Below are 24,656 nucleotides of genomic sequence, written 5' to 3' on the forward strand. Positions count from 1 at the left end.
ATTATACCTGGCTTCAATATGTCCTTTTTGTCCATCTAACTGATTTAACCTCAGGAACATGCTCTGTTCATCTTGTCAATGGACAGAACATTTCAAAAACAATCCATCAATTGTACGTTTTAAAAAAATCTGCTAGTTAACATGTTTGCTCAGCCTAATGGCCAGTGAATGCAAAAGATGTCACCTTGTAAATCTACTGACGCAACCTAAATAGGAGATTGGGCATTTCTGTCATCCACCTGAGCAATCCTCAAGGCTACAGTTTGCTCAGTGAGAGGACTGAGGAAGAATTTGTTCTGAACACCACCGGGAACTCTGAGAAAATATATTGGGGTTTGCTTAGCCCTAGACCACCCACCATAATTTTACTCTTCAAACAATTCAGGCTGCAGCAGGAATGAAATACTTTCATCCCAGAGGACCTCATAAAGCTTTCTGTGGATGGGATTATTTTTAACAAGGAGTGTTCCCTTGAAGGATTTAACAAAACGTTTCTATCCTGCAGGGTGGAAATTGGAGCAGGTTTTCACCCTTCTGAACTGTCCTTCCCTCTGTTTTACTGGTATACTAAATTAATTAAAAGTTTATTTGGAGAGTGCTTTAGCTTCACTATCAAATTCAGGACACAACAATCAACACAAGAACACAGTGGAAAAAAAACATACTACAAAGGGGTCCATTAAGAAAACCAAGGCATCACAGATCATCACAAAATCAGGTCAAATAATGGACAGGTAGCAAATGGATTAAAGATTATCACTTTCATTGAGAGCTGCTATCTCCTAGTAATACCTTAACCCCAGTCTTCTCACAAAAAAAAAAAAAAAAAAAAAAAAAAAAAAAAAAAAAAAAAGTCACAGGAAAGAAATGGTTTTGAGAAATTGACAATTTTATGTCCTTTCCCATACCATTCCTGTTACCCTAATAATTATGTCATGCTGTAACTTTGGAGATGGCAGATGCTAAGGTCTAACTAATACCCACTTTAATAGCCTCTTTCCTTTTAACTTTTTTTTTTTTTTCTTGTAAACATCAAATATTTTAAAGCTTTTAAGATATGGGGCAGGGTGGTTTGCTATTATGTTCTAAAATTATTTTTGCACAAAACCACAAAAGGGACAAATCAATATATCAACTAGTGTATCAATTGTCTTCTTTTTCCAGGTTCATAATCTCTCTAAATCCACGCAGCAAATCCATGAGTGCAAAAGAGAAGTAGCATATTTCAATGGACAGAAACCAATGACTCCTTAAATCAGTGTCTGACTGACCTGTTGGGTGGGTAGAAAAAATCCCTCTCTCTGCACATCTCTCAGATGAACTCGTAAAAGAAAAATAGCAAAAATCTCTTTCTTCTATTCACAAATTCTGAAATTTCAATATTTGCTCTTTAAACATGTGACAGCCAATAACAAGGCACTTTTCTATTTTGACAGAAGAATGCTATTAACATGTCAATAATTGTTCAAAATTGCATTTATATATATTTATTTACTTCCAACATTTCCGAGATATATAAGCCAGGATTGGTGGCTTATCATCTATTTGCTACTGAGAGTATCAGTCAACCACTTAGTTTTTTTTTTTTTTTTTTTTTTTTTTTTTTAAGGAAATGATAAATCATAAAAGTTTGATTCTTCATTGACATTTTTTAATATACTTGACATTCTAAATATTATGCTTATTTTGATTCTTGCTTAACATGCAAACCTGTACCCTGAAGAGTCCTTCAAGCAATCAGAATATTACAATAATCAGCAGTTCTGCTGACTTTCTAAAAATCAGTCTTCCATAATCATTATTTATTCATTTCTATAACTGCTTAATATCACAATGCTTCCTTTTAGACATTGTTGATTAATGACAAACTGAAACACAACATGCAAAACCTCAAAGAATAATGAAATTATATCTGCATAAACAAAAAATAATAAAGTATGTTTCCGGTATCATCCAGTAAACAAACGCAAATGCAGCGATGAAGCTTTCAGAAACATTAATGACTAAGATGGCAAGACTTGGTTATTGGATAGATGAAATTGTTTAACTTTCCCATCTATTCCCATTCTAATTTCTCTTGTGCAGAGTTTTGGGAAGGTGAAGTTTGGCAAAGGGAATATAAAAAATCTATAATAGTTTCAGTGAATAGCAACTTCTCTGTTGAGAGAAAAATGTTTTCCAATTGCTTTTATTCTACAAAGTTGAAGAAGAAACCAAGACAAAGAAACATTTTAAAAAGTTTTGTAGAAGTCATAAAAAACATGACCAAAACACAACAGACATTAAAATTCCAGAATGGGCTCTGCAGGAATCAGAGAGCTTTTGACTTAGAAATAAGTATAGATTTGTATGGCTAAAAATTACTTTATTAAGATTTATGTTACGATTTTTAAATCTCTTGCAGTATTTCTACATCTGCTTTAGGATTTGTGTCTCTATTATAGGATTTGCAATTCAACTTTTCATTTTACAAAGCCAATGAAGGATGTAACTAAATCCTATCTTAAAGCACTGATTTCTAAATCAGGGTTTCAGAGTTCAGAATTATTGGTCCATTGTATAAATCAAAGGATAAATCCAAACTCTCAAAACACAAATGCATTTCATCTCACAAGATGAAATAGCCATAAACTCAAAAAATAAAAATGAAGCTGTAACTTCTAGAAAATGTTGACCAGCTTAAGACTGTTCCTCCTGCTTAAGTGTTTTAAACATGCTTCTTTTCCGTGCTTTGATGTTTTGTACTATTAAAAATAAATAAATTAGAAAGTTTTTGTAATTCCCAATAGTTATGAAACCTACTTAAAATCTATAAGGGTTTTCCTCTTATGCATTCTGTTTGGGGATTATTACACTTTTTAATTATATAGCAGTCAAGCTGCATTTCTAGGTTTGCAAAGAAAAGCTAAAAATAGTCTTAAGAAATTATCTATATAACCTTTATACAACTCTCCTTAGACCTGAATCACTTAATTTTAACTCAAGAAATACTCCACTCATACTATCTTCTCACAGCCTGCATTTCTCATTCTGGGGAAATTTTAAAACGTTCCAGAAGATAGTCCATGCCAGGTGATGTAGCTGTTTTTTCAGTGGATTAGTAGCACATATCACTGCCCAGAGGAATATTTTGCCTCTTGCCAGCACAACTCAAAACCACATTTAATACAGCAATCCTGAGAAGAAGCAGAGGTAACTGACAAGGGAACAAGATCTTAAGCTTTACCTCACCCTTATTCTGTATTTACTGCTATGAAAAATGCAACAGATTTTACACAATGCAAAAATTACTACTGTCCAAGTTTTAAATGCTAAAGGCTTAACAACACGTGGTTCAGTTCTGTCAGAGTATGTGAAATATTGATGAAAGTCCCTCGCAGTCCTGCATTAAACTAGGGTTGGCAGAAATCGCAAAGTGGACAAGTTGAAAGACTGCTGATTCTGGAAATCAGGAAAAGAACCTAAGCACTTTAAAACATGAGCAGGCCAGCTGTTCTAAAATTAGTCTCCTTGTTATGAGCATTATACCAAATAGGAATAGATTGTCACCACGTGTCAGCTTTAGCTGACATCTGCTGTAAGAAAAAATTACCTCCCAAGTAGATAGCACAGGCATTTGTTCATTACATATTTTGTAAAGGGTGGTCCCTATAGCACACCATTATGAATAAATATGCAAATCATTTATATTAATATTCTAAAACATCTACGAGTTCAACGAGGTTTCAAATAACCCAAGAGGCTTCACTCTTTTTTCATGAACTCAATAGACCCACCTGTTAGCTATGTAAAATTAATATGTAGCAAGTATAGAAAGTTGCACACATTTTGTGCACATACTTGTCCTAATTGGAATTGAAACAGTTATGAAAGTTTCAAAGGTTTATTCAAATCATTCTTGTAGCTTCGTTTTGCACATGAAAAACATGTCAGATAACAAAAGCATCTGGCAACAAACTGACTATTCCTCATTCTGGCACTACCCATCAGACAGCAAATACTCTCTGGCACCCCAGCACACAGGACTACTCCAAAAGCTCTGAAGAAAGAAGTTCTGTAAGCTGTGACCGTCTCTTTCGCTGACATGTCCCCGATGAGCTCCTTGTGTAACACATTTGTCACAGACTTCCTCCCACATTTATGAATTTTTCTTGTACAGCACAGCTGGTATCTGGCCATCTCTATCCCCAAACGTTTCTTTCAGTGCTGCTCCTTGCCCAAAATGAAGCTCCATGCTTTCGCAGAACAATCATCAGAGAATTTTAAATTGTTTTAGTAAGGGAGAGAACGGTTTTGCATTAAAACAGATGCAGTCTCTTACATAAAAGTCTTGCAACATTCTAATAGTAACAGTATATGAAGTAGAGGGGAAGCTCCTATTATCCATGGGACATCACCAGATGCAATGCCCCATTTGACTGCTCCAGATGCAATTTGTAAAGCTGCCATAGAAAGTATCATTCTACCATCATCTATCACTATTCTTCTATATCCAGCTGCAGAGACAAGGAAGATATTTAGCTTGTGATATTTAGAAACATAGCTAAGGGCAAAAACCACCTAAGAGAGCACTAGGTACAATAGATGTAAATTCACCCATCAGGGTAAGCCCTGATGGGCTGGGACCACCAAGTGATGAAGGAGTCACATCATTGTGAGGCAATGGGAAGAAGTCCACGAGGAGCTGAACAAAGCAAGTATTAGCCTCACGTTAATCCCTGGGAAGATGATGGAGCAAATAATCATAGAAACCATTTCCAAACACATGAAGGACAAGAAGGTGATTGGGAGTGGTATGAATGGAGTTGCAAAGAGGAGATTATGTCTGACCAACCTGATAGCCGTCTACAATAAGGCCAGCAAGTTTGAAAAAACACAAAACTTGGAGGAGTAGCTGATGGACCAGATGGCTGTGCTGCCATTCAGAGGGGCCTCAATAATACGGAGAAACAAGTGGCCAGAAACTCAAGAAATTCAACAAAGAGAAATGCAAAGTCCTGCATGGAAGAGGAATAAGCCCATGCAGCAGTACATGGGGACTGACTGGCTGGAAAGCAGCTTGGCAAAGGGACCATTTCTCAGTCCCCCTGGGTAGACCATTTTTCTCCCTCTCAGCACAAGTCTGAAAAACCTGTGAAAACGTGCAAGCCGAATGTTTCTGAAAATTGGCCCAAACCAAGTTGTGATGAGTTACTTTTGTCTCTTACCACTCTGCAGAACAATACTGTACAATATGAATAGTGCACGTTCATGAAATGAAGAAGAATTTTCCACATCTCCATTTCACAATGATTAGTTTTTCTTCAGGGGGAGTTTCTACCTGTCTCAAAGTAGGAAGAGGTACTATTATCTTTTTAATGCAGATGCTGAACATGGTTAGCAGTGGGCTGGAACTGAGATCATGTTGAATTAAAGATGGTTTGGTTTATTCTGGCTTGCAGTATTCAAACTCCACTAGCAAAATTTCAATTATAAAACTAATTGCATCTTCAATTGCTTAAACAATCAGCCAGCTGACTTTACAGTGCTCTTGATACTGTGCAGGTGCACTTGCAGGTGTTAACATTGCAATATGTAAGAGCTACTTTGTAATATCTCAACTTGTGCATAGGAGTGCTAGGCAGATAAAATACCATTATGTTACATACAAACGTTAGTATATGTTAATAAAGTTAACTAAACTTTATTAGCAAATGTTGTTCCCTTATCTGTACATATATAGCTACTATTAACTAACCTTTATTAGTAAATGTAATTCCTTTATCTGTACATATATATCTACTATCTGTGGTATCTTCCTAAGAGGGCTATTAAACTGCTTTATGGCTGCTCTAGTTCTGACATTTTTCTCTTTAGCTTCTACATGCTCAAAATTATTTCTTGAATCTGATGACAAACGGCATTTTATTTTGAAACAGTTGTATTTCTGGCAATTACAGCAGCATTAATAAATAGTAGCACCTACCACAAATGCCTGCCATATACTCTGAGATATTATCTTCAAAATACTTGAGTAAAACACAGTCATCCCCAAATTCCATGTTTTTATTTGCTTTGTGCATATACATTAGGAAAAAAGGCATAAGTAACAATGAATTGGACCCATTATATTCAAAATGTTCTTGTTAAAACAAAAATAAATTGATTTGGGTAAATTAAAAAAATAATAATAATATTGGACCTAACAGAAAACAATGCAGAAATTATTTTTCAGGTTAATGAGTAAAATAAATAATTAAAGACATAGAAAAAAGCACTGATCTACATTCAACCAAAACTGAAATGTCAGCATTTTTAGCATTGAAGAAAATCACACATACACTTTGGTTCATTCTGCAACACTTGCATTTCACACAAAATAAAAATGCTACCACTGAAACCTTTTCTCTCTTCCCTATACTTCATCAACTTTTAAACTTACTAGAAGGTAAAAGTTTTTTGGTTTTGTTTTTTTAAACTTTTCCATTTTGAAAGAATGGCTTTTAAAATCCCCCTTTCTGAATACAAAACTAAATAATAAATTCAGCTTGAATTCAGAAATACATTCTGCCTCCCAAAGTTTCTTTTAAGTGAATTTAATTCTTCATGGACAAATTACAAGCCAGTTTTAAATCTAACCTTCCTGAACAGTCATATTGAGAGAGACGTCTTTAAATATTGACAAGTATCATTTTTCAGAATATACAATACCATCATCTGAAACGTGACAACAGCGATAACAAGACTCAACTGTTAGTAAAAGGGAAAAATAGGCCTAGGACACTGAGGTAGATTTACTATTGCCAGGCTTAAGTTTCATACATAGACATCTTGGAGAAAGTAAGAATGAGCTGAAGCCTGTGTTATATTTCTGTAACTTTTCTCTCTCCAGTTCCCCTGCTGCAGAACTGAAGTTCTGGAGCCTGCAAAAAGAAGGCCCTTTCTGGACCCTAAAACACCAGCAACACCACTGCTGCTTCCTTGCCATGGGGAAGTATCAACCTGAACTTGAGATCAGTCTAAGCAACTGTTTTGATTGCAGTGCACGGGTTAGCAATAGGTTAGGCTAGTTGGCAAACAAACAAACAAACAAACAAACAAAAAAGGTGTATTTTTTGCTTTCTATTTATTTTTTTATATATAAATTCAGATTTCTTGTGTGTATATTGATAACATTTCCTGCCCATCTGCTACCCACTGCTGGATGAAAGAATGTGTAGCAACCTAACTTCACGCAGGTTCTGAAAGCAAACTGTCCCTACCCAAAATGCAATGAAGCCACTAGAAAAGGCTGTGAAACAGCATTAGGGGAAAGCACAGTAATGCGCAGAGAGGGGAGTTAAGTAGCAAATGAGTGGCTACAGAACAAGTGGTCCATAAAATTGGCCTCTAGCTGACAGTCAGTTCAGAGCTAAGCTGGTTCTTAAAATATAACATTATATACTGCTACATGAGCAAATACATACACACACTATTCCCCCTTAGATGCTGCAAAACCAGCCCTCATCCCAGATTCCCTACCCATGGAAAGACAACTGATCTCAACTAGATTCTGCAGACACACGTGGTTTTCTCGTAGTAGATTCCAATCCACCAGGGTAGACTTACTGCTACACAGCGCTGTCGGCTGTTTCACAAGCTTATAATAAAAGTAATAGCTTGCTTGCACAAAATTATGTTGAGCTGAAATATGATGTGCTAGCTGTCAGTCAAGATATGAAAGGATTATTTTTAATCATGATTGCACAAGAGATTTAAATATGCTAATCTCCTTTTTGAGTTGTGGAGCTTCAAAAATTTAATCTGGACACCATTTAAAATGCTATTTTTGTTGGATGAGCGACAAAGTGGCTTTGCTAGAAAACATTCTGTAGGGAGTCAAGGCTGTTTGGTAGCTTGAAACTGTCTGAAATGTCAAAAATACTGTGGAGCCTTCTCCAATTTAAGTGTGAAAACAGCCCCACAATCCTGATGATAGTCTGGATGGAAAACTGGATGTATGTATTCTGATAGAAGAGGCGTCAGTCTTTAGGCTGTATGTTTTCCTCGTAACTAATTCTGCATTAAAGAAACTGTTGAGTTGCTTGTTTGTTTGTTTTTAAGCAATTTGGTGTTTTCCACTTGCACATTCCACTACTTAAATTCACTGAAAAAAAAATAATTCTGTTTGAAATTGAGACAAGTTATTACCATATGGCTCAGCATTTGCAAGAGTCTGAAGATGCAAATATTACCAGCAAGCTACTGCAGCCATTGGCAGTCATTTCTCCCCATTCCTACTAATACTTGAATTGATAAGATCACTGCATTTTCAAAATATTTTTCCTCTTCCAATCTAAAATTGCAGGCTGCTTCAATAAAAGATAAAATTATATCAGGTTTTTACAATACGCAAGTCCACACATTCAAACCTAGGAGCCTAAAACATCTTGATGACCACCTAATTTTCTGAGTTTTTAAGTACATGAAGCCTAATTTGAAAGCTAGGGAGAAAACAACAACACCCACCAAAATTCAGACCACATAATTTGGTACTTAAACACAAATTTAGTTGTTTTATTTTATCCTTCCAAATCTCAAGAGGCAGGTTGTGGATTTGAATACCTTTTGAATACTTAGTCTTGGAGATACGGAAAATCTGCTGAAATTGTTGCTTACTATGCTCACTATTCAAGACTCAGCATTTCCTAACTATTTACCTCAATATTGCACCACCACGGATTTTTTTTTTTCATGCAGAAAATAACACAGTGTATCTGATAGAGCAGTGGAGTTGGTAATCATAAAGCGTAGGGGGATGATGACAACCAGCAAAAATATGTCACAAAATGATCAAGAATATGCATCAACACACATAAACATACATCCCTTAATTTAAATAGGGGGCTGCAAATTTTTCTTTCTCCTCAACTGCTTCTCCCCAGCTTCAGTCTAGTCTAGAACAAACCCAGAGTCCTTAATCCTCTGAATACAGACTGCCATTTTGTACCCTTAGCTTCACACGTCATTCATCTGATGTCGCTAGCAGAAAGTAAACACAAATTTTGGAGAAAAGAAGAGAAGACTTCCAAGGCCATTTCCATTTCTACATTACTGAAGTAAAGTTAAAAATAAAGGTTAGTGTGAGAACTATTCAGACTCTCTTTAAGCACAAGATCCGTCGAGGCCCAACAGCATTCAGAAGTACGGGACCAAAAATCCACTGACTCCTTGTCCCCTCCTCTGAAGTCAAACCCTTTCGGCAATGTTTGAGTAATGCTGGTGTCAGTTTCCCTGCCTGAATGTGAGGTTCACTATTCACAGTTTTAGCAATATATATATATATATATATATATATTTTAACCCAATCTATTATTGCTCACAAAACTAGCTGCTCATGGTGACCTGAAGCATAGAATACTACCAAAAGACAATTTTTAAAAATACCACTTTGCCTTTCTGCTATAACCTCTGCTTAGCAATTCTCTAAAACAACATCACACTTGAAACACAAGATGATAGCAGAAGATTATATTTCAGAGATGTTAGATTTCAACATTTTTAAGGTCACAGCATTTACTATGATGCTGTCTGAATTTTACCTGATATAATTTCTATTCCACAATGGCACGGATACAGATCCTATTATGAGTTACCTTACCTCAGGGACAAAGCTTATTGCAATGACACCTTTCTGTTTATATACATTCTATGCATAGTTTTGTTTATCAAGCTATTTTCTGTGTGGAAACTTGTTTGATTTAAAACAGCTCTGAAATACAGAAAGGAAGAAACATAATGCATCTCTGCCATACAAAGGTAGGTGAAAGCAAGTGCAACATTCAGGAAGTCAAAATGGGGAAAAAAACAACAAAACAGTAAGTGGGAAAAGTCACGCAAGCCATTCTAAACTTTGTTTTCAGGATACTTTTTGCCACGTGAGTCTCTTATCACCCTCTCAAGCTTCTTAATCGCATATCCTTAATTCCTTGAGTCTCAACCACTGGATCAGTTTCATTTCAAAAGCAGCAAAACAGAAGAAAGATCTCTAGCAAGGGCAGATCCAAGTCTTGAGAAATCAGAATCAGGAAGAGAAAATTATGCTAACCTATGTTCATGGGATTATTTTAGGTTTGATATGACATAGGATGAGGAGAGTCTTAAGAGCAGAAAAATCAAATTATCAAATAAGGTGACAAAATCTAGTAAGTGCATTTGACTTTCTTTTCACATCAGTACTGTTTTCTATTTATTAAACAGAGATCAAAAATCATTCCACTCATAAGATAGTAGGATTACAAACCCACCCTCAAGCTATTTCTGTATCTTCTAAAATAATTCGTATTGAGAAGCACAGCATTTTATCTTCACGAAACAGAAGATTTCAGCTAAATCATGAAAGCTCTAAAGTCCTCTCTGAATTATAACATAAACCCCATTTTATAACATAAACCCCATCTTTTCAACTTTGAGAAGATATCTCAAAGCTTTATCATTTCCCAAAGTTTTTTTTGTTTTGTTTTGTTTTTTAGGAATATGTCTTAAGTACTCCAATATTCTGAAGCCACAGAGAAATTTGGTTTCAGACTAAAAGAATTTGAGAATCAGAAGGCAGCACCATGGAAATACACGTCTCATGCATTTTATTCACCTAATACAAACTGTTTATTTACTAACATTATTTAGAAAACCAATGATTATCACAAAGATTATCTCAACCACTACCTTGGGATTGCTATATCACTAGGCACTTCTAGTAAAAGGGAGAATGGTGTTAGAGTAGTCCCCAAGATTGTAATAGTAACAGTTATTTTGGCAATGTGTGAAGTGCAGATGGTACCAAAGACGTGCCAATAACTTAAGCAGGAGCTTCCAATAAAATCTCTTGCAGTGCATGTTACAGTCTGTGAATCAAAGTGATACGGGTAACCCTGGGTATCTGGCACTTTTACATTACATGTTGTCTGTTTAACTACCTTATATGCAATCACATCCCTCAGGCAAAAGTCTGTGCTCCACGCTTCCTTGTATTAGTCCCAGGCATAAGTTACCTCTAACCAAATTTATTCAGTATCCCCAGAGAAGAAAACCACCATCAAAACCACAGAAATTACTTCCATCTGATGTACCTTCCAGTGACAGCAGTAAAAAAAGTTTCCCCAAGTGTTCCTTAGAGTCCTTTCCAGCACATCATTGCATTCAATGACCAAAACATAAATGATTTAGGAACATGACAGCCTACTCCTGCTTATGAATGGTGATCAGAGATTTAAAATCACAGATAAGACATGCTAACAATTCAAGTGAAAACTGTTAATGCATTTATAAAGATCTCACCATTTTCCATATAATCAAGCCTCTTTTTCTCAAACTAGAGACTGGAATTCATGCAGTCAATGAGATCATTTACTGACAACAAACCAATGCATAATGTTTAGACACTGAAGTGGCATCTTCATGTTGGTGTATATGTTTTAATTAGCTTTTACTTTTCATGTAGGGTAAATAAAACATTAAGGAGTCAGCCAGACAGATAAACAACAAACTGTTTTTCAAATAGCTCCATGAAATGAGCAAAAATAAAGCTTGAAGAGTGTTATATTTACCTCTGTAGCTCCCAGGGCACTTTTAAGAACACTGGGTCAGGTACACTGAGACACTGAGAAAATGTGCAATTTCTTTCCCACTGAGCTGTCAAGGCATTCATGCTGTGAATAGCTAACACCCTTCTTTGACAACCAGGCAAATATTTCTATTTTCTGCCATTCTAGTCATGAAGTATCTCAGCATTGCCTCAGTTGATTTAGTGCCAATTCAAGTCAGACTTCAGATGTCTGAGCTAGTAACTGGACCAAATATTCTTGATGAAGCCTTGTCACAAACTCAGACTGCCGCTTAATACATTTCCAAATAGTTAGATAGTAAAAAAGGCTGTAAAGCTGAAAAGGCAGCAGACAGGCAGAACACACATCCACTAAACTGCTAGAATGGAGATTAAAGCAGAGCGTACAAGTCAAATAAGTGGCCTCTTTATTGTTAGTATTGCTTTAAGAAACAAAAACAAATCAAAAACAAAAAAATTCACCATTAAACAGTTTAAAATAAAAGACTATATTAATTTTTAAAAAAACAGTTTATTTTCCATAATTCAAATGTACATTTATTTAGAGGAAAATAATTAACATAATTGATAACTGAGTCTCTCCAGGCAGAAGTGAGACAAGAATATAACTTCTCCAGGTGGTAATGGCACAAATATATTATAAACAATGCTCTTAAATCTTTTCAAATATACATTTTGTATTACACTGCTCTTACATGTATTGACCAGAAGTTTCCATTACCAATAACATGAAAGAGCAAGACAAAATGAAGGAAAGAATACTTTTTCCAGTGTTCTTTCCTAACAGGTCCAATGGAACCTGCTCAGAAACCACCACTATTACCATCAGTAATTCATAACTTTTTTCATGGGGGTAAGAATAAGCAGGCAGGAATAATGGCACACTGTGTAGAAACACATCTAGAGACAAAATAAATTACTTAGAGAACAGACTTTGCACGCAGACTTTGGAGTAAAGGACTTCTGAGATTGGATTCTACCATTTGAGCTGTGCTGCTCCCTTACTCTGGGTTTCCAGTTCCAGCAGGATTTGATCTAGTGTTTTAACTCCCATGCTTATGATCTGTGCAGAATTAAAATGTCCATTGATTGAATGTGCCTTATACAGTACTTACCAATACTGGCATAGCCAGGTGTTGATGGATCTCCTCCACTGTTCAAGGAAACCATAAAAGCTTTATCAGCAAGATCTGTAGTCTTTGGTAAATCACAAGGATCAACGTAAAGAAGAACGCCACCAAATCCTGCGTCTTCTAACAAAGAAAGCTGAGGGAAGAAAACAACATGGGTGGCTTTTAGGAAAAAATGTCAGAACACATTATTGTTTTAATTAATGTTGAGATAGTGGCTTTATCATGCATCAGGCTCTCACTGTAGATACTCTAGACAAATAGATTCAAGACAGGTCTATTTCCAAACTGCTTATGATATAAATAAATCAGCTACCCTTTGAAAAAAAAAAAAAAAACAACAAAAAACAAAATCAAAATCCAACAAGACTGAATCGTGGTCATCTTTCCCAGGTAATGCCGAAAGATAATTTCAAAGCCTAATAACACAAATAACTCCTACTTATAAATGACGTGTAGCATGTTGAGGAAACACAGCAGTAACAATTGCATTTGAGATTTGCCACTGATTTACACCTTTACCTCTTTTATGGTGATACTGTCAGACAAGGTTGGTGTACTGGAGTTTAAATTCAGGTGAGATATTGGCCAGGACTAGGCTAGATACACAAAGAGATGTGAGCGGAGCCATCTTTCTCCCTAATCCTTGGACATTTGCTTAGACCTACAACCCTGATACGTGATATAAACTTGAAAATGTCTTGGTGTTCAAACTAATCTCTTTAACACATCTTAAATAGCTCTTCCACATTTTCCAAACTACTGTTCCACACTACTAGAAGTATGACATTCCTGGTTAGTTTACTTCTTCAAGGACATTGACATCACTCTTGCATAGGATTTCTGGACACAGTATCTCTCCAATAAAACAAGAAAACACAAGGAGTTTACAGGTCATTAAAAAAAATGAAATAGCCTAGCTTACCCAAATCTTGGAGTCTGCCTCCTGTCAGACAGAGCTTTTATTCTGTTTCATTAGAACATCACAGCTTGAGTTGGTAATGGTAATTAGCCTTTCCGAAAATCTATAGATCTGGTGCAGCAAATCGGGCAAACTTTGCCAAAGTCAAGGACAAAAGCATCCAAGCACCAAAGCTGGAAGCAGCCTATAGATCAATTTTGACTGAAAACAACTCAGGCTTTCCCTTTCATAGGGAACTGAAAAATAAAAGGATTTTATTCTGAATCAGATGAAATTGAAATGTAATGTGGCAAATATCCCCATGATACAAAAGGAATGTTCTGTGTAATGCTCTGCATATTTGGAATTGACTGAAGACTACAACAATGGCACAGAACTACATTAATTCCTCAGACAGAGGTAATGCTGGCTTTTAAGGATTATCTTACTATTCACTATGCTCTACTGATGACTTTCCAAACAGCTACTATGAAGTCTGCGGAATGACTGCATGTGTTTCCGAACTACACAGCTCAGATTCTGAAGGAACCTGATATCTTGTTATTACACCTCAATTTCCCAAATCAATTGCCTTATACTTCTTTTTTTTTTTTTTTTTCCATCCTGAATATATATATTCAATTTATCTCCTAGCTATAGATTTTAAGGAAGGTTTATGCATAGTTATTTTTGGCTTTACAAGTATGCAAATTACAAGAATATATAGCATTTGGTTTAAGCCTCAAAAACATTTCATGTTGAGTTCTGCTTTTCTTGAAAGTTGAGACAAAAAATGCATAGAAGTTGCAGCCTGCTTTTTTTCATCTCTAAGGAAACATATCTAATACTGCCATTAGCCTACACTATAAGCCTGAATTTGGATAAACACAGGAGTGAACTGGTGAATCTTGTGTAATGCTATGTATTTTTTTTGAAGTCAACAATCCCTAGATGATAAGGGATAGTCACTTTGAGAACCCTGTTGAGATGAATACAAGCGTGCAAAAAGAGAATGTAATTAGCAGAGATTTTTTAAAAGGTTAAAATGTATTAAAGGCTTTACAATTTTCCAAAATGGTAGGTCAGTTTATTGTATCATGCTGTTCCCACATCATGTTCAGATATTCAGCAAGAATTTGATAGCACAGTAAAAAGGGTAGGGACACAACAAGAAGAGGAAGATGCATTGTAGCTAAGTGATACAACGGTCAGGATTGAAAATATCAATTGCTTTTTCCTTTCAAGCATCCATTTTATTCATCTGTAGTCTTACTTGATAGCACAGATAATAGAAAAAAAAAAGTATGCAGTTAAAAATATATATATATTTTTTGAACTTTGTAGTTAATAAAAATCACTGTTGAATTCCTGTTTCACTCAGAGAAGGCAACTACAGTTATTCACAAAATGCAGCAACCAATGTTGCCATGGCTACAATCTCTACTGAGAAGTTGTGTTGTACATGTGAGATGATAAAACAGCTTTCAGATTTCAGCTATAATTACTGCTTTTTAACTTTCCAACAGTGACACCACAGCTATGCCAACAAGAAACACTTACGGTTCTTTCCATTTTCATCTTAAATAAATCAACACTGTAACAGCCATAAGGTGTCCTAACACAAAACATTTCAGGAAGGTGCTGTGTTTTTCACATGGCTAAAGATTGTAGATGAAATCTTTCAGGTAAACTGTTACACAACTACTCAACGCAAAGGGTTATTTTAGATTGTAGAAGGAACTAACAGCAGAATTTGCCCCTGATGATGTTCGTTGTATGCCTCCTCTCTCTCCAAAGCCACAAACGTCTCAGAATAAAATGGAAACATCAGAACACTTGAAGATAAATCAGATGCTGGTGCCCATGGATAACTCCTTTGTTGTCTATGGCTGCTTACATCCTCCTTTTTATACAAGGCTTTAGAGTCACATTAAAAAAGTAACTATTTCAATCCAGTGTATTAAAATGCCCCATAAATGTTCTGGACTCAGTTTAATCTAGTATGAAATGCTGCTTTATCAAAGGCTCTGCCTTGTTACTGGGGATGGTGATCAGCCTTGTAAACTATACACCTGGTAAGGCATCCTTAAATCACTTTTTAAAGATGATGTGTTTGAGGCAGTGTAAAGACATTTATTTTAAGTAGTGGCTAGTGATTTTGGAAGTCTTTCTTTTACCTAAGATGGTTACTGATGATTATGAATAAACAAGAGAAAAAAAAAAGATGATAATGTATGTAACTGGATTATACCAACCAACCAATTACGTGTTAAAATAGCTCATTATTAGCAATTCTTCCTATAATAATAGTGTCAAATAAGGCCAAACTATGCAAGAACCTTCCTGTGCAGCTGTCCATTGACATACGTAGACATCTACAGTATCAGCACTGTGTTTTGTCTTCCTCTGTTTTTTGGTGAAAGTTCTCTTTCCCACCCTTATCCCTCCCCTGAAGTTGCAATGGATGCGCTTTACAGGGTATAGCATCAGTCCCATTACTCATAAATACTTCCCTGTATGTCTTTAGTTTGCTTTCTATGCTTGCCTGTTTGTGAGTCTTGAACCACAGTAATGACTGAACAACTGATCAGTTGGCACAGAAGACTTGTTTCACCTGAGGAGCTATCTCAGTATATGCCCGCAAATTCACAGAAAATGGGATACTGAGTAGAGAAGAGGCAGATCCTGCTAACGCACCACGCTAAGAAGGTGTCAATAGAAGTTGGCATTCACTCCTTAAAGGAACAGGGAAAGACATATGAAATCACAAGAAGAGTGACTGATGGAAAAGACTACAGAAACTTGGACCACAAAGTAGACACCATAAAATCCAACCGTGACAAACAAAGCTGTGAAAATCCTGTTCACCAACCCATGGAACACCCTGGTCTTTCCTCAAAGGACACGTTATGTAAGGTAACGCAGCTGAGTACCAGCCATACTGCCTTACGATGCCATATAAAAACTGGCTTTGGCATCACAGACAATTCTACCCTTATTCAAAGGATGCGGTACTACCGCTATATCTGGAAAAGCTAATTTAAAATACAGCATCTTTCAAGTGCACTTCACAGTTTGTATATACACTGATGAGAGTTTTTCAGCATGTGATAAAGCAAACTGGTGCTGGAAAAACATGGAATAGATCTCTTCATTTTGCTATAGGTTCCCTTCTGTTACTTTTTACTTCTCCTCAATACTATGTTCAAGTTGAATCCACTGACATTTTCTTATTAGATTTAATTCTGCTTTCAGCTGTATTACACAAGCCTACAGGCTTTCAGTCATTACATAATGCTTAAAAAGTATCAGTAAATAGAACAGTATAAATCTGTTCCATACAGGTAAGATTCCTCTTGATCTAGTTTTCACATATTTCCATACACACTATACAACCATGTTTCAGCATAAGAGAGAAAATAACAGAAATAGGAAAAACAACATATATGAACCTGTGATGTATTACAGAAGAGAAAGTTTTCTACCAGAAGAGAAATTTGCATGAAGATTATCAATCGGGAGATGATAAATATGTGAAACATGGGAGGCAAAACATTCTGAGGAATTATAAAAAAAAAAAAAAAAAAAAAAAATGAAAAACGTCACAATTCAATCTATTACAAAATCCTGACTGATCAAAATATGTATCTTTTTAAATTTTAAAAGCATAGACCTTTATTTTAATTTAAAGTAAGCTCATCATTATGCACACATTTGGAGTATGGTGTTTATAGTTGGAATAATACAATTGTATAATATTCAAATAACTCAGAGTTGTTTCCAAGAATCAATAGCTCCTTCAATAAGCACTGAGGAGAACATGTATCTTATAAAAAAGGAGGTTAGCATTTTGTGGCTTTAACCTTTTATAAGCATCCAGAAGAACCTCACACACGCTTCAATTTTTCCTGAAGTTGTTTAAACTACTCTCTGTTTAAAATCAAACTTGTTCATACATATTACCAGGAGCTGTATCTCCTATTGTAATTATATTTCAGTGCAATGATCAACATTAATTAGAGAAATAACTAACCAGTTTTTAACTAGTGCATTTTTCGATTCGTAGAGCAATGTGCAGAAGACATGGTTCATTAATCTGAGACACAGCTTTACTAGCTGGACAGGCTACAAGTTATTAATTATTCTTTTCTACTGAAGTTCCAATTAAAATCATGAGACTCTGAATGGAAATCCCATCTCATTTTACTAATTGGCAGTAAGTAAAATTACCAAGCAAGGGTAAAGGGCCATTTAAACTGTTGGAAGACCTCACTGACATAAAGTATTTCTATTTCTGAAGCAGATTGCTTGAGTAGAAAAATACGACTTCACATACTGCAGATTTAATTAGATGCCACTGTCCTCTCAATTACCTACAATAATACAGGCTACTTGGAAGATACAATGGTACCACAATCAAGACTCTAGGAAAAAAAAAAAAAAGATACACATCTACATTTTTATACAGCTCTTCCAACTTCCATATTTCTAACAAATAAGGTAACAAAGGTCCATTTTGGCTTCAGCTTAATTTTTGAATACTACTCCATGTTTAATCATGCTGCTACATTTTTCGTCAGAGGTCCAGGAGCAATGGTGAAAATAATTTACAGGCAAAATACCATCCCATGAAGTTTTGGCTTTTGCTGATCCATTCTCAAGGCAGTGTATTAAGATAGTAAATGAGATGGAGGACATAACCAGTTTAATGGCTGACTCCAAGGGGATGATGAAATAAATGTATTTTTCCAGTTCAGCTCAAAACTATCCTGTTCTAAGGAATGGCGCTATTAGAGCACTCAAATTTCACACAGAAGTCCATCAACATTGTATGAACATGGATAAGATGCTATATAACCACAAAGCAAAAGAAAAAGGAAAGCAAGACTGGCAATGAGTATTTGGAATCACAGTAGACATACAAAGAACAGCAGCTTCTCTGGTGCTACGATGGGAGCAACTCACACGAAGAGAAGGGATAAAGTGTTGAATAAAAACAGAGCTACTACAAACTGGCAGATCTGTGTGGATTGAGAGCTCCCAAGCATTGATATTACAATTCAGCTTGTCATCCACTAGCCCCTAAGACAGAAGTCAGAGTTGAAAAGCCTCTTGAGATTATTTTTCGCCACCATCTCCAAACCCAAAAGCAATTTGCTTTAATCCTGCAGTCCTTCCACAGCAATATTTTAACAATATGGTCTTAAATACGGTATTAAGTTTAAAATGAACTGAATGTTTTGTCCCATACTTTTTTCCTGTTTGCTGTCTGCTCATCTTCAATACAGTTTTATCAGAGAAAAGTAATTAGTTACACAGCCGTTTCTAAAAAAGAAATTTTTCACAATAGTGTAGTTGGACAATTAAACATAAGCCAGATATATTGCCAGTTCCCTGCACTAGATTTTAGGAACTTTTAATACAAATTGAGTGCATATTTTATTGCCAGATCTTGCTTACCACTGCTAAGAAATTCACAACATTCAGTCTAATTAAAAATGAAATTGAACTACAATTCCCTAGAAACAAGGGCCGATTGGACTCAATAAGCTTTACTTAATTTATTCCAGAAAGAAAATAATTGAATTGCTTACAGTCCAGAAAAAAAAAATGCTTCATTATTTGATGAGCATATAACACCAAGGCTTTCCTATTGCTATTGCATTCCTACATCTTCACGAAATACTGCTCACTTTTAAATAAGCACGTAGAAAAACACTGTGTGTATAATAAGTATCATTAAATATTCAGTAAACATTAAAAATAAGAAACAGTCTGGATGAATGTCCAGATAAGTGACCTCCAAAAAGCCAATATCCTTTCCTTGTTCATACTGAAACTGTTGTTTCTGATGACATTTATAGTTATTTTAGGCTATGTTTAGACTCTGTTACACAGAGAACAGAGCTGAAGATCTGTCATACAAAACACAATTACACAAGCATATAATTAAAATCTTGGTAAATCATTGAGAATATACTGATTAGACTCTAGGTTATTTTTCATGCGTTCTCCAGAACTTTTAATCCAAATCCACCCACCAATGCAACCACAGCCCTGAGACAACTGTGTGTAATTCCTTTTTTTGTTTGTTTGTTTTTTTGTCTGTTTTTTGTTCTGCTACCTCTAAAAGGATGCTGTAAAGTCAGCGCACGTAATCTGTAAATACTATACCCCTGCACAGGGCACTTCGCTTATGGAAAGCCATGCTGACCAGTGTACACCACTGCCATGCACCTTGTCCAGGGCACGAATGGCAGAGGTTTTTCTATGTTAAGGAGGACATGATTTTCCTTTAGTGGCCATGCTCTTCACAGCAAACATTTTATGCACCTAGCCACTCCTGCAGGGATGCCTCAGGTCTCTGCAGGCTGTTTCTCCTCACCATTTTTGAATGTGGAAGCCAGGAGACACGGCATGCATGGAACAAAGCCTGACAACTTATGTGATGCTGGTTTTTAGCTTCAGCTTGGCTGCACGCTGCAGTACCAAGCTTCAGCTGGGGTCTCTTGCACTGGTACCACAGCGCTGTTGAGTGGGGCGTCAGAAAACGAGCTTGCTCAGCTTGCAGTGTTTTCCTCCGTCCTACTGTCCTTCCAACCATTGCCATAATGACATACTAACTCCATACTGTTAAGTGGCAAGATTAGCCCACAATACCTGGGGCTTTATAAAGGGCTGATAAGCAGATGTCCCCTGTGCGTCAGCACAGAGGGCAGGAGCGAACTCCCAGCGCGTGTGGTAGCGGCTCAGAATTTAGCTCTTCAGATCCAAACTGAACGCAGAAGTTCAATTCAAGACTGAAGTTGTCATGTTCATGAGCAGTAATAGTTTAACCTCAGTAAACAGTACCACAAAAAAAGTGCAGATAGGTGCACTTAAGGGATTTCTACTGTCTCTAATGTAAGGACTATTAAATATATTGTGTCAAATTAAAAAAAAAAAAAAAAAGGTGCTCATCCATTTAACTTTTACCTTCCATGCAAGAGGAATTTATATATTTAATTTTGGAGAATTTTCTGTCCTTCAAGGAATAGATACTTTGAGAACATATCTATTTTTGAACTTAAAATATTCTGTGATTTATCCAAACCCACAGCAACCTACAGAGCCTCAGTAATGCCACTGTGGTACAATACCCTCACACCAACTGGTGTTTCTTCAAGAACATCCACTATCCATTTGGAAAAGAGTGAGACTGTATCCTGCCTAGAGTGCATTGGCATCTGTCTCACAGAACCATCACATTAAAACTGATAACTGGACAGCACACAGGAAAATAGAAATCTTAAGAAAGCACAAATTATGACTTTGTTGTACTGAACTACGCACCAATACAAATTTGCAATTTTTGATTCTCTCAACAATCTTTGTCAATTTGTATAAGAGATGAAGCCCGTATCTGGGATATCCTTGGCGTGCCTCAAGTATATATTTTTCAGTACTCAAAGTTAGTAATGTTGAAATGCAAACAGCCCAAGTCATTCTCTGCTCAATCATCTCCAAGATAAAAGTAGGATTTAGACATAGCTAGCTTTGTGAGCATGGATGTTATGTTGAATCTATCAAGATATTAGCAGATGTTCTCACAACCCACATAACAATCAGTCGTAGATTTTTAATTAAGGCACATTTGCTGCCTTCAGTAATTGCATCTCAGGGCATCTGCTAGATTGTTAAAATACAACTGCCTTCATTAGACCTGTGCAAAAAAAAAAAAAAAAAAAAAAAAAAAAGTCTTCAATTATTTTATTATTCTCACAATTACTGTCCTGGGAGATTCTATGAAAAGCTACATTATTTCTTCAAAAGTGCAAAACATGTTCTCTGCTCATGGAGTGTATGTTCCGGGGCACTACACTGTATCAGGTTTTATGGATTAAAATGCCTTGAGCATAATGTAACAGTCTCCTTAGACATTGTATAAAACAATTGTTAGGTATTTTTAAATTTATTTTGGTTTAATTTTATGTCTCCAAGTGGAACATATAATGATACAAAGTATGCTATATGTAAGCCTCACGCATATATCTATATAATCTTGGAAAACTACAGATTATTAATTGGTTGGTGAATATTTTACTTTCATTCATAGAAGAGAGCAGTGTTTAACTACTTGGTTAGCATCCCTTTAAGTAAATCAGTAATTGAAATGAACTTATTTTATCTTCCTTATTAGAAAAACAGTCACAAGCCAGGAACGATAAAAGACATGATCATAAAGAATGTGTCCCAGTGTATATTATTTTATCATAAATATAAAAAGTTATTTAAAAAGTTAGCAATAAAAGTTTCCTATAAATATCACAGTACTAACCTCCAATCCTAAACTCCCTTGGAAGTCCCCAAATCCAAAATTAGGCTAGTTTCCTTATTATTTTTTTTCCCCTCAGAGACTGACATTTTTGCAAATGGAAAATTTTCACATTTCACATGCAGGGGTTTTTGTTTGTTTTTTTCTTCCGAGGTCCTTTCTTTCTCACTACTTTCCATTCAGCACATCAGTAAATCAGAGCTTGGGCTCCTCCTGTGACCAGCTAAATAGCCCATTTCACCAAAATGAAATAGTGGAAAGAGCTACATGAAGGAGGTCCAAGGTTGAAGTACTTGATGAGAACAAGGAAGGCAGTTGTATTACTTTGGCAATCACGAAGCACTACAAAGTCATTCATTCACCATCAGTTTAAAAACAAAACCCTCCAAAAACAACAAAAAAGCAGTAAGACTAGTATACAATTAGTTCCAGAACATCAATCCAAAATGATGCCCTTGCCTTGTCATAAAAAATGGAGTGAAAAATATAAAAAGGTAAAAAAAAAAATCTGCCCAAGTTATCGTCATAAATATCTTTTTATGTGGCGATTAGGAACGGAAGACCCCAATACCAAAACAAGGTCATTCAAAGGGTGGTTAAGAAAGATACATGAGCAACGCTATTGCTCCCCGTCATTCCTCTCCCCAGCTGGGTCACGGATAGCAGCCACAGTAAATTCATATGAGAGACTGACTAGGTCATTTTTGTCTTTCTCTGACAATTACTTGGGGAAGGTAAGGAAAGACTGAAAAAAAATGTCTTTCAGAACCTTCCATGTTAAAAGCAAATACAGTTCTCTGTAATAGACCCACTGAAAAGATTTAGCACCACTTACAGCTCCTAGAACTCCACCAAACTGACTTCTAAATAGCATAAACACGGAATACTGTACTGAGAAGAAGAATGAAAAAGAAATAGTGAAACCCATGATCAATCAATTGCTGTTACATCCCTGTTTTCTCTTGAGACAGAACTTTCAGTAAAAGCCTTTAAAGCATACATTACCTTCCAAAACCAGCAACAAAACAACAACAAGCCCCCAGACAAACAAAAGCTTAAGCACAACACAATGTTATGCTGCAAGGCCATGCAATGAATGAATGGTCTGACACAGAAATGAAGATGACATATTCCCAGGTGTTTAGCACAGCATAGGAATATATAGAAAAACAGGGAACGGTTCCAAGTTCAGACAAGCAATTTCTCATGCAGCATCTTTGCAAATGAGGCAAGGAGTGAAAACAGCATAAATAGAAATTTCTGTTCTCACCCATTAATTCCTTTTCTCTGGTGACAGATTGGCAGTGAGGAGTAATCTTTGCACTTACCATTGCTTGCAACTGTTCAAAAAGGTGAAAAGAAAGCCAATTCAGGGTTAAAAACAGCAACCTTACTTTTGCATCACTAATTAATGGAAAGTACAACTACATCTATTATATTTAGGATATAGTTACATTAATATTTTAACAGTTACATAATTTGGCTTAGGTCTGCATAAAACTGCATCAGCTTTACACCAATTTAACTTGCTAAATTTCAGTAAACTGACACTGACAGGAAACCAGAAGAATCAGGCTTTATAAACATGTGTTGTGAACCTTACACTCTCAGGAGATGGAAAATACTTGATATGTTATAATTCTTTTTGATAGTACATGCTAAAGGTGAATCCTAAAATAGACAAGAATGTAAAGAATGGCCAACTGTATGAGTAAAAAACTCTACTCAGAGAAACAAAATAATGATGTCCATGTTTCCAACAAGGGCCTATATGCCAACAGGAGATGCTGAACAGCTGAATAGTTCTGTTGCAAGTCTTAAAGATGATGATTTTCAAACTTTTTTTTTTTTTTTTTGCCAGCACCTATTAAACTGCCCTTTCAAACAAGGCTTCGGTAGACAACATGAACAATGTTCACGTGACATTCCATGAAGAACACATTTAAATATTGTATGTTTCTTTTAAATGTTTAAATTTTGAAACATCTAATTTCAAGGAGGATACTTAACATGGTGCTCTCCCAGGAAGAGACCTTATTGCTCTCTACAACTGCTTGAAAGGAGGGTGTGGGGAGCTTGGGTTTGGCCTCTTCTCACAGGTAACTAGCGATAGGACTAGAGGGAATGGCCTCAAGTTGCGCCAGGGGAGGTTCAGGTTGGAAATGAGGCGACATTTCTTCTCAGAAAGAGCAGCTAGGCACTGGGATGGTTTGCCCAGGGAGGTGGTGGAGTCACCATCCCTGAGGTGTTCAAAGAAAGGTTGGGCCTGGTGCTTGGGGACATGGTTTAGTGGGTGATGGTGGTTGGGGGGTGGTTGGACAAGATACCTTGGAGGGCTGTTCCAACCTTAATGATTCTGTGACATCCATGATTCAAAAGCAGCAGCAATACACATCTGAGTTCAGGGATCAGGTGATAACACAAAGTCTGAGAAATCCTCTCAAGCCATTTGCTCAATTACACTCAGATCTAAATTTACAAATCTGGATCTACTAGATGGAGGTCTCTTCCAACCTAGAAAATTCTGTGAGGTCTTTCCAAAGTCTCTCCCTCAGCCCCACTTTTGAGACATGCAAAAAGAAGATATGAACTTTTGAAGGTTGCATTCATTACTGTGTAGGAGGTGGATCTGAACTGTACTGTTTCTATGTTAATAAGTGCATACCTTAAACAATATACAGATCCCTCTTTAAGAAGAGAATAACTGCTGCTTTATTTGTCTCCAGAAGT

The 24,656-nt window shown here is 36.2% G+C and overlaps 1 protein-coding gene across 1 annotated transcript in view; it reads right to left on the minus strand.

Annotated features, from left to right (window-relative positions):
- The window catches only part of NAALADL2 (N-acetylated alpha-linked acidic dipeptidase like 2), a 328,471-nt gene that overhangs the window by 136,709 nt on the left and 167,106 nt on the right, over nucleotides 1-24,656 (minus strand). The window contains exon 6 of the mRNA XM_032193291.1: nucleotides 12,697-12,847. Within this exon, the coding sequence (XP_032049182.1) occupies nucleotides 12,697-12,847 (151 nt within the window). The remainder of the gene's footprint in view (nucleotides 1-12,696; nucleotides 12,848-24,656) is intronic.

Source organism: Aythya fuligula, chromosome 9 (genome assembly GCF_009819795.1).
Source record: "Aythya fuligula isolate bAytFul2 chromosome 9, bAytFul2.pri, whole genome shotgun sequence".
Lineage (NCBI taxonomy): Eukaryota > Metazoa > Chordata > Aves > Anseriformes > Anatidae > Aythya > Aythya fuligula.